This window comes from Nymphaea colorata, chromosome 4, assembly GCF_008831285.2.
Source record: "Nymphaea colorata isolate Beijing-Zhang1983 chromosome 4, ASM883128v2, whole genome shotgun sequence".
NCBI lineage: Eukaryota > Viridiplantae > Streptophyta > Magnoliopsida > Nymphaeales > Nymphaeaceae > Nymphaea > Nymphaea colorata.
Window position 1 is genome coordinate 15,056,184 of NC_045141.1, and position 19,171 is coordinate 15,075,354.

Here is a 19,171-nt window from a genome sequence, read left to right on the forward strand (position 1 = left end):
AATGGATCAAAGGAATAGTACTTATGAGAATTTCAATTCAAACTGATTTGGGCCAAAATTTTGAGTTTGATTACTACAATCAAGTTTGAGCGCTTGATTGATTTCATCAAATTTGGTTAAAACAAAAACACTGCCGGAATTACTACGAACCAGCGTCACCATAGCCGGAAAGTGATCGGAATTGCCAAGACTACCAAATATGGTGAATCGGCAAATTAGTCATTCAGATGAACCAATTGCGAATTGACAAACGAAATCATTGTGCATATTAAAAAAAAAAACTTTAAAAAACTTAAAAAATTAAGAAAATTCGAAAAAATTAAAATTAGGAAAATGAGTAATATCTCGCATCATTGTGAATTGACCTGATTTGCCATGGAATAGATTCAACATTCTGACCATTTTGCCCACATTTCTATAATTTAGTATATAAAACACAGAGGGGACAAATATACCACTGGTACAGAAGAACCAGGGGTATATATGGAAATAAAAATTATGTGAGATTTCCCTCTCCTGCTGTGCATTTAAACCCTACATAAACAAGAACGAGGGGACCTTCCTTCCACCCTGCTCTTTCTCTCTCTCTCTTCTGTCTCCCTTCCTTTCTCTGCTGAATCTTCAGTATGTCGTCATCTTCTTCTTCTTCACCGTTCCAGATTGCAGTCTTTCTGCTGCTCTGCTGCTTGCTCGAGCCTTACAGTTGTGGGTACTCGACGATAGTGCCGGAGTCGCTCACCCCCACTTTAGTGGACACTCCCCAGACGGGCTTGTCCATGAACATGGACGACGGCGCCCACACAGACCGGCAGGAGCAGGCGGCGGTCTACGAGGTGATGAAGGCCACCGGCAACGGCTGGGCCACCAGCATCCCGGACATCTGCAAGGGCCGCTGGCACGGCATCGAGTGCATGCCCGACGAGAACCGCGTCTTCCACGTCGTCTCCCTCGCCTTCGGCGCCCTCTCCGACGACACCGCCTTCCCCACCTGCGATCCCTCCTCCTCCTTCATCTCACCCTCCATCGCCAAGCTCCCCTACATCCGGCGCCTCTTCTTCTACCAGTGCTGCAACGGGAACCCCCAGCCCATCCCCGCCTTCCTCGGCCAACTCGCCGGCTCCCTCGAGTCCCTTGTCCTGAGGGAGAACGGCCACGTTGGTGCCATCCCCCACGAGCTCGGCAACCTCACGCAGCTCAGGGTCCTCGACCTTCATGGCAACAACTTGGCCGGCGACGCCGCCCTCCCCGCGTCCCTCGGCAACCTCCGCCGGCTCGGGCTCCTCGACCTCAGCCGCAACAGGCTCGCCGGAAAGATACCCGCCAGTGTTGGCGAATTAAAGGGGCTCAACGTCTTGGACCTGAACCAGAACCTTCTTCAGGGCCCCATCCCCGACAGCATCGGCGACTGCACCTCCCTCCTCAAAGTCGACCTGAGCAGGAATCGGCTCGCCGGCCCGATCCCCAGCTCCCTCGGAAAATTAACGAGCCTCTTGCTTCTGGACTTGAGCTACAACTCCTTGTCTGCTCCAATTCCGGCGTCCCTCGGTGGTTTGAAGTCCTTGGAGACGTTAGTGCTGAAGGGGAACTTCATGGAAGGCGCCGTCATCCCGGAGAGCGTCGGCCGAATGAGGAGCTTGATGGTCTTGGTGCTAACCAACATGGGACTCAAGGGTCCGATACCGGACGGACTCGGCCAGCTGACCAGGCTCCGGGTGCTGCACTTGGACCGGAACTGGCTCAACGGCTCGATTCCGGCGAGCTTAAGAGCTCTGGAAAACTTGAGCGAACTGAGAGTGAACGATAATCAATTAACTGGTGCGGTGCCCTTCGCGAAGGAGATGTTATGGAGGATGGGGAGGAAGATCCACTTGCAGAACAACTCCGGCCTCTGCTACTTAAATGGCGACTGGAGTGGAGATGATCAGAACGACATGAGCTCTTCCTTCCTCCCCGGAATCAGCAGCTGCGAGTTCCGAAAAACAGAGCACCTCTTGTTCCATGAGCTTCCATCTTCCTCTTACTCTTCCTCGCCCCAGCTTCCACCATCTCCAATCCCTTCTTCTTCTTCGCCCCCTCCTTCCATGACTGCAGCGTCGGTAGTGTGGATGTTGGTAGTCTGCGAGATGCTTTTCTCTTTTCATTTCTTGTAGCTGTCTTGTCACCGCAACAGATAAATTAATATATGTATAACTTTATTTTTGATCTTCCTTCTTTCAGTGTATATATAATATGATAATGAGATGCAATGTTTGGATCTATCCATTGCTTCCTTATGTAACTCGTCTTCTTTCAAGTGAACAAAAAAGCAATAAATTCTTTAATAATTCATCTCAGGTGGTCAATGGATCTCTTCTTCATCTCCAATTCCCATAGCCTGCAAAAGTTTGTGCCGTTTTCAGAAGCCCATACTTGTGAACTGCTTCGTGATTCAAATCAAATAAACAAATCCATTCATATGAACAAGTTTATTACTGTATATGTGTTTCCACAACGCGTGCATTGAATTTTGAGTTAGTCGGACTCAGATTCTATTTCAAATCAAGTCCGGATCCAATCCAAAATCAGATTGGTGAGATTGGTTAACTCTGATTAGAATATGGAAACTGAGATGGACCCATTTAGATCCAGGGTGGCTTCCATAGAATACAATATAATGTCTATACTCACATTTTGTTACCATAACCTGTTTTAGAGCCATATAAAGCTGCATTGAAACGTGATAATAACCATTTCAAGATTTAAATACAAGTTATTTTAAGAAGTGATAGACCTTCCCGCCCAATGCGCTACAACCCATTGGAATAAACAGTTTGTTGTTATAAAATATCAAGAAATACATACTTGCTATTATATACTTTTATTAGAAAATAGACTAATACAAGCTGAATATAGTTGAGTTTGCCGATTCAGCACCATATCAACCCGAGACAGGTTGAATGTTCGGCCGCTTTAATGGGTTGTATGGTATTCGTTTTTCTCCTTTTTTAAAGACATGCCTTTGAGTTCGGTCTCCAATAAAAAAAATTTATATGTTTTGTCTAGAATTGAATGAAATAGAAATTAGAATTTGAAAGATAAAACTTAGCTTTTAGAAAAAGTTGGGACCTTGGCAGGCATTTTAGCTGCCAAATGAGTTCTTAAAAACATTAAGTTCTTAGCATTCATGTTCATATAACATGTCTAAAGAATTCTATTTTCTTTTTTTAGGAAACAAATAAATATAGAGTGAATATGTATAATATCGGACCTATAAGGAACAGTCGACATAATCACATGCCGGGTCATTTGTTTACCAAAGATATGAGACCCACTGTGATTTGAGATTACTGGGGATCTCAAATCAATGACGGAGTCAGAAAAATTAGCTGGAGGAACACCTATTTAAAAATACTCATATATGGTGGGGCAATATATATATATATATCTATATATTTAAAGATGCCTATTTAAAAATAATTTTTTTTTAAAAGATTAGTGTGGACAAGTGCCCGCACCAATCACCATGTAGCTAGGCCACTATCTCAAATCCTAAGATTTAAGGTCAGACTCTCCCAATCGACCTTACATATGAGGTTTTTGGCCATATATTGTGGATTTCAATTTTTTTTTTGCACATAATGGTGAAATCGAGTGCTTCTGTGCCCCATAACAATTGGGGAGCCATAAAAATTAGCAATTGTTGAAGTTCTAAACTTTAACGTTCTTTTATGTTGAAACTTTTGTTCCACCTAAAAGCCACCCATTAAATACCCAACATTCTAATGCATGTGTATTTAAACGTTGCCTATATGATCTCTCTACTGTTTGAATAGGAAGTGTATGCTAGGAAAAAAGAAGTGCTAAGACATTCTCTTCCACCACTCAAACGTTTGATACTATCTCCAAAACAGGATTTTAACACCTTCTGTCCAGTCACCATAATGTAGAACAAGATTTGTTAATAGATGCAAGGGATTGAAATGTTATGGCCAATAAGCAGGGATGGACATGAGTACCGTCTCTAAATAAAATTGATCTATATTCTTTTCCTAAAATTGTCCCTGCATTTTATCCCACATACAACATCATGTTAAAACAAAGTGAAAACTCTATTGGGAGGGGACACATTTGAAATTTTATTATCAATGACTACTGGGGAAACTTTGTTCATTTTCATTTTCCACACGGATCAGAAAAGAGAGGCAAATGAGAAAACTCAACTTATTTACAAAAAAAAAGAAAGAAAGAAAGAAACTAATGAAAATAAATTGAATGCAGAATTAATTGACTGGACAATGTTCTTCATGTACGGCTGCAGTATTTCCTGTGATAGATCTGCAGGTAAAAAAATAAATCCTTTTAATGAAGTGATATCTATTCAGTTCCTAATAATTTTTTTCTAGTTAGGAAAGTGTAGCGAACAGGAACTTTTGACATGAACTTCGCGTGACGTAAGTTTATATCCATTTTTTTTGCCGAAAGTTCGTTTTCCTTTTACATATTCAGATGAAAGCTCTTCAAATTTCTCTAGAAAGGAATGCTTATGCAAGAATATCTGATCTTCTCTCTCTCTCTGAGCCATTATTTCTTACACAATAAAGAATCCCCATGAAATCAGAACACTTAAAGTGCTTGTCCTTCATCTGCAAATCCCAGGGGAGCCCTGACCACTTTACTTTGTGAAGACAATAACTGAAAAAATATCTTAATAGTTAATACAAAATGTATAAGGTTGGGATTTGATAACTAAGGTCCTCAGCTTAACACCAATCACAACTCCACTTAGACATTTACATTAATTTTTTTTCTAAATGTTTATATAACAAGTACTTGCAATACCCACGGAAGCACTTGGCAGCAATTCTGAATGTCTCATTCCTGAAAGTTGAACGGCCTAGTTTCTGTTCATTTTGGATGAGTATGAAGGAGCTCAAAGTGGGTCTGTAAAGCAGTTTTCATTCTGATTGCAAGAAAATCAGTCAAAATTCAAATCTCATGGGCACTACTTTTAGATTTCGAGCAAGTGTTTACAGAATCTTCTAATGCCAACAATCTTTGCCATGTTTAGTAGCTTCTCAATGGATTCTCTCGCATTACCAGGATTTTCGGGTACTTTAAGGGCGAGTGAAATCGCAACAGAGTTCTAGACCAATGAAAAGTTTCATGTCCTGGGTGTGGTTTACTAGTGCTAGAAATAAAAACCGAACTCTAAATCCTCTTAGAGCCTTCATCTCCTTGGATGTACCTCCACAACGCAAGATCATAGTCGTATAGCGTTGACCTGTGCAAAAAATTGATCAGTACACCTTTGATATTTAAAGTATATCTGTCACAAATCACGGAAGGTTTTTGCTTGGCAGATTCAGTTTCAGTATGTGTCATGGCTTTGCATTTACTGTGTCAGCTGCTCTATCTTCCTTTGGGCTATCTGCGCTTGATAATTTCGACAGTGTGCATATAAATTCCTAGCCTTCTTTTCAGCATGAATTCAAAGTGAGGTTGTCATGATTTGCACATGCTAGGAGGGTTGTTCATTTTTTGCTGTACAAGATTTGATTCTGAACTGACCAACAATGTACGTACTTGTCCTGCACTGAATCTGAATGCATGTATGCTTCAACTGGCGATACAATCAGGACCAGTCACAGTTGACTAGGCTCGACACGGGCAGACATAATTAAAGTGCTGGATGGTTCACATGAAAGGCCTTCTAAGCAGCAAAAGGACAGGCACAGGAGGATCACTCTATTCCTAGTGGCCATTATATAGTTTTAGATGGTTGGTCTGACAAGAATGTGAATTTGAATTATATATTTCACATGAAGCTTCATTTAGAATCATTGGATTTTAGCATTCTCAATACTACCAAGTCTTTCAAATGTTATAAAATCCTATATACCTGTAGGATTTGGGCAACTCAAGACTTGATTCATACGAAATCAACTGCATAGATCTTATTTGTATGATCAAAATTAAAAAGAGGACTTAAACACAAGTAGTTTTTTAGTCCGGCAAAAATGGTCTGCACTGAATCCCTGCTCCTTCTGTTCACAAAAATGCAGGCAAAAACTCTCAGTGATACTCGACAGATTAAATAGAACACATAAAACTATACTTGACCTCAAACCATAGTTACCGGTGATGAAAAGAATGCAGGAAGAGATACATGAAGCAGAAGCACGAAAGCCAGCATTTTGAAAGCTACCACATTATCACATACTATGGAATTCAACAAAACGGTGCGATGATGGTAATGAAATGAAGGTGGAAAAGGTTCCCTAACACATGTTTCAAACACTTGCGAGCCAAGCATGATGGATAATGAGAAAAAGTTGATCTTACTCGACGAAAATACCATTTGACCTGAGAAGTGAGGGCCACAACTATTGTGTTACTGGGTCAGGACTTCCTGACTAGAACCAAGAACGGAGGCCAACATGAGCCAAGCTCGACCCATTTTATGAGACCCACGGGGGGACAGATCAAGTCCTAGATCTATACGGATTCTGGAACCATGTCAACACTTAGGCATATGTAATAGAGTGAACCTTACTGCAACTGACCTGTACTTTACATGACCCAAATGACTACTCTTGAACCAACCCAAACTCAAATCGATTATGTGCTCGAAACCTTGACGAAATTTCTGCCAAATGGACTTATACCAATGCACTTTGAATCTAAATCCATCTACACACCACACATTTCATATGTCCAACTTGTTTTAGAACATACTTCAAACTGGCACGTCATGGTCATACCCTGCACAGAGTTATCATAGAGCACTAGAGCGAAGAGACGTTACAGACAATGGGCTGCTCTACTGATTTTGATAGGCAAGCTGGAGTTCTTCGATAGAATGCTTCCAAATCATGCACATAATGACCCATCTGCATAAACTAAGCTGGAGTTGGGCAGTTCCCTATCAGATTATGCCAGTAAAGCTGCATTCATATAATCCTCATGTCTTTTGATCTCTGCTTCTTACATCACCTTTGCCAATGGAGGAACTACTTCCATGGTCCATCTTAGGATTTCGTGTCCTCAGTGCCTGCAGCTATTGTCGGACTGTTTCCTGCTTTAGGAACTTCAAGTTGAGTACCACACAATGACACAAGAAAAAATAACATGTTTGTTCCCGTGTAACAAATGTGATCCTCAGGCTGGAAGTAAGCTCTATATTAAGATCTTTTCCAATTGGGAAAAGAGAGATTCAGGGAACGGCCAAGCAATTGTGTGCCACCTTGATTATTTTGTTCCAACCCACATGGATTCTCCATGTTGACTCTTGCACTGCATCCTTTACACCGAAATCACGTTATACATTCTGTAAAAATTGCAGAATCCCTGCACCAGAAGCCACATTTATGTGATCAGTTTTAATACAGCAATCACTGAAGCACCTGGATGTCTTTGAGTAATAGAGCTTCATCAAAGTCCGTCTACTTGCTAAGTGAAGCAGTTGCCTTTAGAAATTAAACCAGAAAATTGAACACTTTGTCAAAACTATATGAGTTTTCTTTTCACTCATCTGTCATATAAACTAAAATGTGATTTAAAGATTTCCGTTTTCCTAAAATATCCTTTAGACATCTAAACTCCAGCTGTTTTGAAATGTAAATATAGATGCATATTCCCAAAGCATCTACGCTTACACAAAAAGCAACATGGAGAAATGATATTCAAAATTGACTAAGAAAATAACAAGAAGCAAAACAGAAGCGGGGATATTCCACATTACACCAAATCAAAATGTTTCGGAAGCTTCATCTGAAAGTGGCCAAACATAAAATGCTCTCTGCAGCTAAAGTTTACCTGCCAAGAAATGCAGGGTTCACCTAGTGGCACTATTTACATAATACCTCAAAGTAAATTGTTAGACGAACTGTGCTCTTTAACAAAATTTAACCAGAGTATGACACAAATTTTGCTATGTCATGAAGGCCAGCCTCCTCGTAGCACTTTGCTATTTTCTCCTGACTTTCGGGCCATGTGCCATCAGTAGAGGCTAAATCCAACAAAAATGCGGCTTGGTCCAGTGCCACCTGCAAGTGCTTGACATAAGTTATACGGAAAATAACCAACTATACCATGAGAACCACAACATTCTGCATTCACAAAGAACAAGGCAGAAATGCTAAAATGAACAAGTGATGCAGAAGAATGCACTCAAGAGCCAGGACTGTGCAATTAAGAAATCGATTACCCATTGTTGGTTTGACTAGACCAATCACAATGAAAAGTTTTTTAAGAATGCCAACAAAAGTTCAACCAATCTCTTTCAATTTGTGAGCAGAATATATTGCAAAAAGATACAGTATCCAAGATAAAAAGGGGTGTGATAATGTTTCTGTGTCTTCACTATTATCAGTGCTTTGATGTCTCAAAGGAAGACAGAAAATTTGGATTATGGGCCTTTTGGGTACATGTAGGTTTTATAAACATCACCATGTTCTATTAGTCTGGGAATACAACTGAAAAGGCCAGACAACAATAGCAACGACAAAGACGCACCTGCTCAAGGGCCTTTCCTTTTTTCAGATCTTCATGCCTCCCTTCATCTGATACCTTCTCCTTTATGTACTCAATCTGTTCATCTTCCCATTGTGCAATGCTGGCAACATTCTAAAGTAGACAAGATTACCTTCAGAAATTGAACAAACAGGAAAAACTTGACATACTGACTTCTCATACCTCATATCTGTCGCCGAGTGTCCACCAAGGGGACTTCAAAGCTACTCTAGCTGCATCTTTAGCTTCCAGAACACGCCCAACCCTATGACCGATATCAATGGAAATAAGTGCAAGCCCAAACCTCCAAAGCAAAAACAGTTTAGTCATATACAAATGACGAAATATAACAAAAAATTATACTTCTACAGACTTCAGCAATATCTCTGCATAGAAGACAAAAGGCCGAGCAAATCCAGGAAAATGCTCCTTCCTTGTATAGAACTCTCCCGTTACCAGAGCAGAAACCTTCAATAATGACAAGTAGATCATGATACAGATTTTCAAGAACTAGAGAAACTTGAAGCTTACTCATCCAATCTCCACATGTAAAGTATCATACTTGGTCTCCTTTCTCCAAATGACCAGCTGCTTTCCGCTCCAAAATATCTGGAAATAGGCCAACCTGCAATACATGTGAAAAGGGTCAAAATATAAGTGCATAACCATCTTATGAAAAGATAAACTATGCCCACACCTTTTTTAACAGATATGCATCAACATTTCCAGTCTGTGACTCTGCAAAATCACCCTTCTTGTGGAGTTCGATACCAGATTTGGCTGAAAGATTGAAAAGCTCAGAATTACATTCATGATCATCTTTAGCATCTTCCTCTACAAGGATTCGATGGATAAACTGGTCCACCTGAAAGAAACATGATAGATCAAGAGATTCTCATATCTCCTAAGTTCTAAAAGTTCTGGCAAGAAAAGGAAACAGCGCTGATAAAATTCACATGTTAAAACAGCAACGAGATATGCATTCAACTAAATACTCACACTTTTAGCTAAAAGACGCACACCATACTTGTGGACTTCCACAACTGGCATCTCCATTCTGTAACCAGCATATCAATTGCATAAAAAAGATGCATACTCATTTTGTCCATAACAAAGTCTAGTGCCATATGAGACCTACTCTGGGGGTGCCGTAGGCCATCTCAACAATGCAGTCAGAGCACCTGTCGAGAGGAAGTATTGAGCACTATGATTGTAGACTTAGTGAACGGAAATATCTGAAGTAATTTGGTATCCAAATTCCAAAACCTGAACCATTTTCGGATAGAGGTATTGCAAGTGGAATCAACCCTCTTCGATTACTTGGAGCGACAATTGTCTCCCCTGCAACCCAGAGAAACATATGTCAAATAAAAAAATTACAGGAACAAGTAAAATGAACTTTCTAGGTTTAACAAGATTATTTTGACTGAATCAGAATCACCTAAACTGTAGACTTACACATTGTGGTAACAATTACTGGAAGAATGGAATCAGCTTTCTAGGTTTAACATGATTATTATGACAAACACATAAATGGTGGGCTTACATATTGTGGCATTGACCTGGACATCAGAAACCCAATTTCGAATTACCCTTCTCAGTCTCCGATTTCTAGTTTTTAGAGTTTCGGGATCTCCAAAATTTTTGGTTCCAATGGATTGTCCTCCATTTGCTTATTTTAATAATCAGGAATCCATCATTGAGTCCGATGTTAGGATCTGACGTGCAAGGTACTCCAGCCTTAAAGGAACATCTCATGAGATGGCCAACAATGACGATTAACTATTTGAAAACGAAATAACTGAAGAAGTATGAGAGACTGAACTGAAGAAGAAAATATGAAAATTACACCCCAAGGATTAGCTAAAAATATGGAAGAACCAGTTCGCTAGATGCAATGCGGCTCTAAAAAGGTGACGACGCTCACTCTATAGCCAACAAAATGAACAGAATCACAATCGACACCTTTTGCATTCCCCTTCATCACACTCAATGAAGATACATGTACCAGCAGATACACCAACAAAACATAAGCAGCTAAATCCCTTCAAGCTGCCCAAATTTTCATTACGAAACTTATTATGAGATTCGAAAACCATCCAACAAGTTCACCAGAACGGATACCTCTTGCTTGAAGCATATTTAACAAGCACTGGAGATGCTCAGGTGGACGAAAGGCGGCAACTTCTTTGACAAAAGACACATGGTCTACGATACCATCCATGCAACCATAGAGAAAGAAAAAAGTTAACAGGAAAGTAGTTGTATCAAAATCCAGCTAAATTTGACATACCCACATCAAAATCCATAGCCTACAGATGCCAGAAACAGAGACCTCCATTTTCACAAGTGGAGGCTAAGTCTCGAGCAACTGCCCGTCAAATTTTAACACGGCCATTGAAAAGGCTCGAAAATAGCTGGAATCGAGATGTTGGTCATTACCAAAGGAGGACGAAGAGGAGAAGGAGGCTCGAACAGCGCGGAGACGGAGGGAAGGGAAGGACGACACAAGAGAGGAGCCGCACGCTACCAATCCCATCTGCTTCTGCTGCTCGCCCCTTCACAAACGCCTGTTGTCACGATTCAACTACTACTAAACAGGACATCGATGGCTAAAGAACGCACGGCCTCGTTTTCTCGCGCGTCGCCCTCCTGTAGTCCTCCTGTTTGGCCTTTTGTTTCATCATCGTATCCAAATCATCCTCCGGATGGACGGGTAGAATGGCATCCTGCTCTCTGATGGGCGGATGCGATCTGCTCTTTCTTTATTAAAAAAAAAAAACTTTTTGGATATGGATCCTCTTCACGCTTTTTTGAGTCGAGCCAAATGATGCAACGGATAAAGGGTCTTAGTTTTTCCAATTCTTAAAACAAGTTAAAACATTGCCATTTTTTAAATTCATAAGTATGTGATGATATGTGCCAACCGCATCCATTGGTGAGCACACCGATACAGCACCACCAACATTTTTAACAACTTTGTCAAGGAGTTCCAATGTGAAACGACTGCAACCTTTAGAGTCTAATAAAGATCTGGGTCCGGAAAAGAGAGATCCAAGTAAGTATGGGATGGACAATCTGATTAGAAATGGCCCATATATATAATTCAAGAGATTTTATACCAAATCTAGTTCTGTCTCGCGTTAGAATGAAGAACACGCACTTTTCAAGTGATAAAAGAAGTGAAGCGATTCTAAATCTCTAATTGATTTGTGTGTGTCGCCAACATCGCTGATGTAACTGTTTAGAAAAGTTAACAGATGTTTATTAGATGATATATATATATATATATATATATATATATATATATCGAGAGAGAGAGAGAGAGAGAGAGAGATGGGTAGCTGTGATTTTAGGAACATACACCCAAGTGTAATCCGCCATTGCACAAGCTCTCATAGTCCATGCAGCCTTAAACAATGAACACCATTTTATGTACATTTCTTGCTTGTCGATGGCCGTATGTGGATCGCCTGTACCATTTTGCTTAACGATAGAGAAAAATTAAGTCATGTTGGTATCTTAGATGAACTGGGTCGAATCTTCCTATTTCCTACTCTTTTATCTAAAGAAATAACTTAAAAGCAAGAAAATTTTCAGGTTTACATACTGTTTCTCCCGCAGGCGACATGAAGCGTATCGGCTGACAAGGGCCCAAGCGCCAAGTATGATAATATTAGTCCCTTGTGGGTATGTCAATCTGTATCCTAAGTTTTGTCATGTTGTTCCTTTAATTCAACCACAGTTACACTTAGTTTTAACAATGGAGATAGGACGGTAGACATTAAGTTTTAAATATAGCAGCAAACTTGTTCTTTTCAATAGTATAAAATACCATTTACTATATTTACAAGTTAATCTCTGCCGTCCCAAGTTTCGAATCCATCGGCTAAATGATTCCCATCAAGGCCTATAGATACCTGCTTTCCTATATATAGAGATAAAGAAAGAGAGAGAGAGAGAGAGAGAGAGGGAGATCAAAAGTGATCATACTAAGCTTTCTGGAGAGCTTGCTTAAGAAAGAAGAATCTTATCAAAAGGACAATGAGAAAGAAGAATATCATCAAAAGAACAATGAAAAAGAATTTGATCTTATTCATAGACTGGATCAAAGAGAGCGTGCAAAACCTACATGGGCTCAGCAGATCTGCAGGTCTCTGTAAAAAATTACATGAGGGTGTGAAAAGTTTTGCTGTAAACAAAAGAATCATATACTTATATACGGGTTTCTTTGTGAAAGTAAAACATACAAACTCTGCAAATTCCACCTGAATGCACACGATTATACATACACACAAGGCTCATGAGATCAATCGGTGGGCAACAGGAACCTGCAGAGCGGGCAGGAGTGGGCTCGTTGGAGCCACCCGATGATACACTTCTCATGGAACTCGTGGTCGCAAGGGAGGGCAACCAAGCTTCCTTCCTTGCCGAATTCTTCCTGGCAGATGACGCATACCTTCTTCGCTCCCTCACCTCCATCACCATCATCTTCTGCTGCACTCTTCCTCTTCAAGGACCGGACCGACCTCTCCGACGCCGGAACGTCCCTAGCTGGCTCGGACTCGCCCACACCCACTCCGCCGCCTCCGAGAAAGTAGTCGACGCGCTGGAGAGACCACGTGACCCGGATGGGCTCGTCGTCCGGGCCGTCCGGCGAAGGCCTGCTGGCATGGACCAACCTCTGGATGGACGCACACATGGACGGCGCCATGCTCTGTACCTGGGCAGCGATATCGCGCAGCAGGTAGCCGCCGGAGAAGCTCTCGCCGATGTGATGCCAAATGTGATCGACGGTGTCGAAGCAGCGGAATTTCATGGAAAGGCAGTGAGTCTCCACCCCTAAAAAGAGGAACGCCCTCCTGCCATCCTGCCCTTCTGGCCTCTGCTCGTCGTACAGCTTCACCTGCAGAGTCAGTATCACTGTCCTGTCCGCCATTGCTCTTCTCCTTCTTCGTCTCCCTCAGACTACACTCCTTTAGGCAACCCCTTCTTCATTTATATATACCTGAGTCAAGAAGCCAAGTGGGTACGATTTGGATCCAGATGTGCATACAGATCTGAGTTTGTTCGAGGATTCTTGCCAATTTGGGAACCCATTAGGCTAATGACGTTGGTTGAAGTTAAAGAAGAATGGCTCAGATGGGATCGTTTCCATTTTTGTGTCACTCTAAATCTTAACAAACAAGTTGGGAGGTTCAAAATTCAAAATATATGCGCCTTCATCCACTAACTAGGACTCTTGAGTGCAGGTGTTTGAATTGTTATCCCAGTTAAATTGGGAGCCACGCTTTAGAAGATTAATCTTTACCTATTCCGTTGTTTGAGAATGGAGATAGATTCAGAATTCAGTAATACAGATCCCGATTGATCATTGAATTCTTTGATATGGATGGAACCTGATGACAGTTGCGTTTCGTGAAACTGCCAAAGGTTCGTCTGAATCGAAAAAGATGGTACCAATAATCTAATTTTTTCTCTTTCTCATAAAAGTCTAGAAGCTCAGAGTTTTCTATATACACAAAGGAAACGACAGTAATTTTTTCGTGGATAAATCCTTTATTTATTTCATAAGTTAATTATGATAGTCGATAGAGATCAACCAGACAGCTCTATCTCAATCGATCGCCATCTTAATCATACGTTCTGCCTGACCTTTCTAAATATCTTTCCTCATCCGTCTGTTAGTAGATACAAAAAATGTGTTTTTCTCGAAAAAATGAGTATAAAATGGGAGAAATATGTCATCGATGTAAAGTAAAAAAGGCTGTTATTTTAACAAACACCAAAATGAAAAAACACAAACAAATATGTTCTTTTTCACATTTTTCTCTTTTTTGTTTGAGACAGTTTTTCACTTTTTTAATACCAAACTATTTGTTTTCATTTTCTAATTTTTATTCGTTGTTTATCTACGTTTTTTTTTTTATCTCTGTGTTATTAGTTTCTTAACTATCCCTCATTTTTAGGAGTTTTTAATTTTTTTTAAAAGATATCCTCTCCCCCCTTGTATTGTGAAAAATCTTCCCGGTTAAAACATGAAAACATTTTTTTTGTGACTATACTTTGATTTAGAAATCGTAAATTCATTGATATTAAGTGGCAATCTTGTATTTTTTTTACGAACACTAAGAATCACTAACCCAAGTCTTTGATGTGAGAGTTCCATGTAATTTTGAATAATTTTCATGTAATTTTTGATGAGCTGGTGTACGTAGTGAGTCACACCAGCTCCCATGTATCTTTGCCACAATTGTACTGAGCTGGTCCGTGTCATCAAAAGTATTTACTGACGAAAATCCAATGTTATTTGTATTTTTTTTAATTTTTCCATTATTTAGATCGATTTAAAACATTTTAATTTATTTTTAAATTTTAAAAATGTAAAATAAGGCCATACATGCCAACACGCTGTATTGGTTATGAAACCGACATGCCGCCACTGAGATACACCGGCAATTCCATGTCACTGAATCTGGCAGTCACTGCGGTTAAGTTTTGCGTCAGTAAAAGCATAGTTAATTTCTACGGACATAAATTTTGCATCAATGAAAGGCCCTTTCATGCGTCAGTAATGACAAACTAGAAGGGTTCAAATTGGGGAAGTAAGCAAAATAGTGCAACACTAGAGAAAATAATAATTGAAACAAATTTTTTATAATTTGTATTAAAGAAAAAAAAAACTGTAATTCTACATTGTGATCATATTTCACTCTTTCACCACTACAAATACAAATTACATTGCATCAAGAATACAATATCTCCATTTCTTAGAAACTACGACTGAAAAATGCACTGAGAAATGATATTTAGTGTGCGAAAGATGCATAATCTTAATCCTCTCAGTGCTAGATTGATGGAATATAATCAGAACTATAGCGACAAAAATCGTTTGTACATTTTAAACTGCGAAGTTGTTTGTTTGCTTTTTTTTTTGGAGAAAAATTTATGTAAATTGGTAAAAATATTTAAAAAATCATAAAAATAAAATACAAAAAAATGCAGTAACAGAAATATGGAAAAATGCCAAAAATACAAAAAAAAACTGTTTTTTTTTCTTCTTCTTTTTTTGAGTTTCTGTTGTTTTTCTCATCTTTACAAAAAGGCAGGTCTTTTTTTCTAGTTTTGTGTGGTGAGACAGTATAAGATGAGTGTTTTTTTTTTCTCGAAAAAGCACGTTTCCTATGACTATAATCAGGACATCTGTGGATTCAATTCTTTGTAGAAAAAGACAGATACCATATTGCTTCTAACGTGGCAGTTGCCAATATTACGTTATCAAACTACAAAAACCACTGCAAGAAATTTAATTGGAATAATTTAACTATAATAAAACTCGAGACCAGCGCATTCATGACGTGTTCATCAACCAAAAGTAAGCTTCCATCCAAAAAAGGAAAGATTAACACATTTAAATCAGATTGTCTCCCTCCTTTGAGATGAAAAATGAGGTTTCAGAAAATAAACCAATCTCAAATTTTGGACCTGTCATTTTCATGATCTTAAAATTGAAATGAAGAGAAAAATTGACGGTGGTATTAAAAAGAAGGTATATTCTCTCTTAACCAAACAAAGTAAAAAGTAAAAGCAACCTCGAACCCTCGGACAATTAAGGTAAAGTGGGGGAGGGAGTTTCAGGACAATTAAGGTAAAGTGGGGGAGGGGGTTTCAGTGTGGAATCCACTCGAAATTAACTTGTTACATAAATAGTCCCCAGAAGTGTAATGTATTAGGCGCCAAGGCGGTTCACTCTAAAGATGTCTATGTTAAGAAATTCATGGTTGCTGGTAGAAACCAATGCTACTTTTTTGGACCATAAAAGATCTCGGAGTGTGCTCCGGGAATCCTAAGGAAGAACCAAGAGGGGGAAGGGGAAGAGCTACGGCCTCTCTTTCAATCCGGTGGAGAAGTAACTAACTACATAAATTTGATATGAGAATCCACAATGAGGCCGAGGTTCTACATATTAGTGAATGAGATTAAATTCTTCAAAGCAACTTGCAGATCTACCATTTAACTACACTCTAAAATAGTATCTATTCAACTGGACTTTTGCATTGATTCTGTTCCATTTTCTTCATCTTGACTACAAAAACTCATGTAGGAAGATTTTTTTGCTCGAATTGTGCAGAGTTTGTTCCTAAATTGGATTTTATGGATGTATTTATGCAGATATTTTGTTAGAAGAAATGTAGATAGCCTCAAGAGGGCATAGGGTAGCTGGTTGGGTTAAAGGATTGTATAAAAGCAGGTCTCTAGTTTGATTCTTGTGTCTTAAGATAGTAGGGCGTAACATCTAAGCTGAATGGTGCACCGTTGCTATCACTGACACTGATGCAGCCTAAGACCCCGAAGGCAAGGGGAATGGAAGGGCCTTCAAGCTTTGTTTCAGGTGGTGGGATGAACCTTTCGCTCACCCGAAAAAATGTAAATGATTTTAAGAAAAAAAAAAATCATGTACTTCAAATGCCTCTTTGTTTGTTGTAAATGGATGATCTAATTATAATAGTGATACCTATGATACAAACTTAAAAAATGCCCCCCTCTTTGTTTGTTGTAAATGGATGATCTAATCATAATAGTGATACCAGTGATATCAACTAAAAAATGCCTCTATGAGCATAGAGTAGCTGGTCGAGCTAATGGCACGTAAAAAGTCAATATGTTTCACCCTAATTAATGGGTGCCCTATTCCCCACCCAAGTCTCAAAACAGTCTTGAACCCTAGAACAGGGAAAGGGGAAGGTTTCGACCTCTCATTGAACTGCGAACTAAAAAATGCCTTATAACATGTCCACATGGTCCAATTTCATTATTTAAAAAAAATGTAAAAATGTTGAGATCAAAACTGCAAAGCCCAATTAGTCGATTCCCCTTTAGCTGTTGGGAGAAAGAACCAAAATCTTCTCTCTTCATATAAACTGCATTGTGATAGTAGCTAAATGAGATTTGTATACACTCCTCTAACAATCCTTCTTCCTTTTCCTGTTTGGAATTGTGGGTCAGTGTCCTTAAAAATGCTTGTATTGATCATACCAAATAAGAGATTGAGGCAACAACCAGGCCCTTGGAGAATGACCTGATATTCCAATAGATCATTCCCTCAGTATCAGGAAACAATGACAAGGAAGCTGATATGAAGCTCACAACAGTGAACCCTGTGCAGGCCAGCAACCCCCATGAAGCATAGCATCTGCACCTCATTACTCTCTGTGAATCAACAAAGAAAAAACTCAGCAAGATGATCACCGAACCGATCAGTGAGATTGAGTTCGAGGCTAAGAAGATCGGCGGCCCGAGTTTGCAATCATGCTGCCATGGAGGACTCAGGAAACCATTGATGCCAACCACAACATTGAAGATTGTCAGGGGAAGGAGCAATGGAACAGTGATTTCATCTCTTGGCTTTTCTCTGCGGCCGTCAGCCAATTCTACATCCTCCATTTGGTCTCTCCTCTCCTTAAATTCAGTCAGAATTTTGGGTGATGAAACCGCTAACGTTCATTGTGGTTATTGTTAACCAGTTCCATGAAATGTGATTTGGTCCAAAGGCAGAGAATATTCTGCGCTAGCTAGGAAGAAGGCCATAAATTTCTAACAGAACTTTATCCCCAAGTTTAGCAGGAAACTGAAGAGGATAGAGAACGAGAAAAAAGTGGAGGATGTGTGTATATAGTCATAGATCTGGAGAAAATCTTGGCCACCAAGAGCTTAATAACGTTTGAAGAAAAATTGCTATTCTCTGGAAATCTTGGTGCAAATAAATTTCACAAACTTATATGAAGTCATACATTCTGTGAATATGTCAAGATTAAGATAGATTCATAAAATACGAATCTGTCTGTCAAGATTAAGATAGATTCATAAAATACGAGAACTAATATGCCATGAAGATGGTTTAATCTTTGGGACACGTTCATGAGACACTCACAGAATGTCCTTGCTGCCAAACAACCCATATGTATAAATAAATATATGAAGGAATATGCAGACATTGCTGCAGAGTTGCATTGAAACTATAAGAAGGAAAACATAATGCTGTGAAACCCAAATTGGATCGAAAAAATTAGATGGGTATGAGCTGAATTGGGAATCTAGATCAGTGTGAGATCCTTGACAATCGTGTTGCCTCAGATCCAATTTCAAGAACACAAGATCCAATGTACAGCCCACTTCAGAACCAAAATATGTCTCGTAATACTGAATTGATCCGAAGCATGTCATTGACAGGTACAAGTTGTGCCTTGACTATGATTTTGAACGAGGTCCAACTACAACCAGCTTTAAAACATTGATCTAAATATGAATGCAAATTCAAATTCAATCTGAATCAAACATAACGGCCAAGGCCCAAATCAGCAACGGAAAAAATCCAGTCCATTTGCAGCCCCCTGATTCCAGGGTCAAATGTCCCATTTGGCTCTGTGTTCCACTATCTCCACGAAATGGGTGGCTACTACGAAGGGATTCTCAGATAATGAGCAGCTAAGCTCTTTCTTGGGAAATTCCTGCGGTTTTGTTTGTAAAACATGCTAGTTCAAAAGGTGCAATGTTTTAGTTCAAAATCCGCCGTGACATTTTCCAATCCATCCACACGGGTTGAACATTTACCTGGTAATGCTTGTGCAATTGTTTGTACTACCCTTTAGGAAAATGCAGAATCAGAGGGCACTAACGTAGC

The 19,171-nt window shown here is 39.7% G+C and overlaps 2 protein-coding genes across 2 annotated transcripts; one reads left to right on the forward strand and one right to left on the reverse strand.

The window, feature by feature from the left end:
- Positions 1-571: 571 nt before the first annotated feature.
- LOC116253391 (protein TOO MANY MOUTHS) lies at positions 572-2,207 on the forward strand. Its single transcript, XM_031628186.2, has one exon. The coding sequence runs from the start codon at positions 627-629 to the stop codon at positions 2,148-2,150; it is 1,524 nt and encodes a 507-aa protein (XP_031484046.1). The 5' UTR covers positions 572-626; the 3' UTR covers positions 2,151-2,207.
- Positions 2,208-7,685: 5,478 nt separating this feature from the next.
- LOC116252257 (protein IN CHLOROPLAST ATPASE BIOGENESIS, chloroplastic-like) lies at positions 7,686-11,136 on the reverse strand. The gene is made up of 11 exons (XM_031626404.2): positions 10,933-11,136; positions 10,615-10,698; positions 9,757-9,831; positions 9,629-9,671; positions 9,490-9,547; positions 9,188-9,355; positions 9,053-9,115; positions 8,864-8,958; positions 8,674-8,755; positions 8,494-8,604; positions 7,686-8,024 (listed from the first exon to the last, which is right to left on the reverse strand). The coding sequence occupies exons 1-11, from the start codon at positions 11,027-11,029 to the stop codon at positions 7,884-7,886; spliced, it is 1,017 nt and encodes a 338-aa protein (XP_031482264.1). The 5' UTR covers positions 11,030-11,136; the 3' UTR covers positions 7,686-7,883.
- Positions 11,137-19,171: the final 8,035 nt, after the last annotated feature.

Coding starts and splice junctions, on each gene's coding strand:
- LOC116253391 (XM_031628186.2), top strand. CDS start 627: ATGTCGTCATCTTCTTCTTCTTCACCGTTCCAGATTGCAGTCTTTCTG.
- LOC116252257 (XM_031626404.2), bottom strand. CDS start 11,029: ATGGGATTGGTAGCGTGCGGCTCCTCTCTTGTGTCGTCCTTCCCTTCC. Junction 9,832..10,614: donor AAATATGCTTCAAGCAAGAG/GTATCCGTTCTG, acceptor TCTGGGTTGCAG/GGGAGACAATTGTCGCTCCA. Junction 8,756..8,863: donor TATGCAGAGATATTGCTGAA/GTCTGTAGAAGT, acceptor TATCGGTCATAG/GGTTGGGCGTGTTCTGGAAG.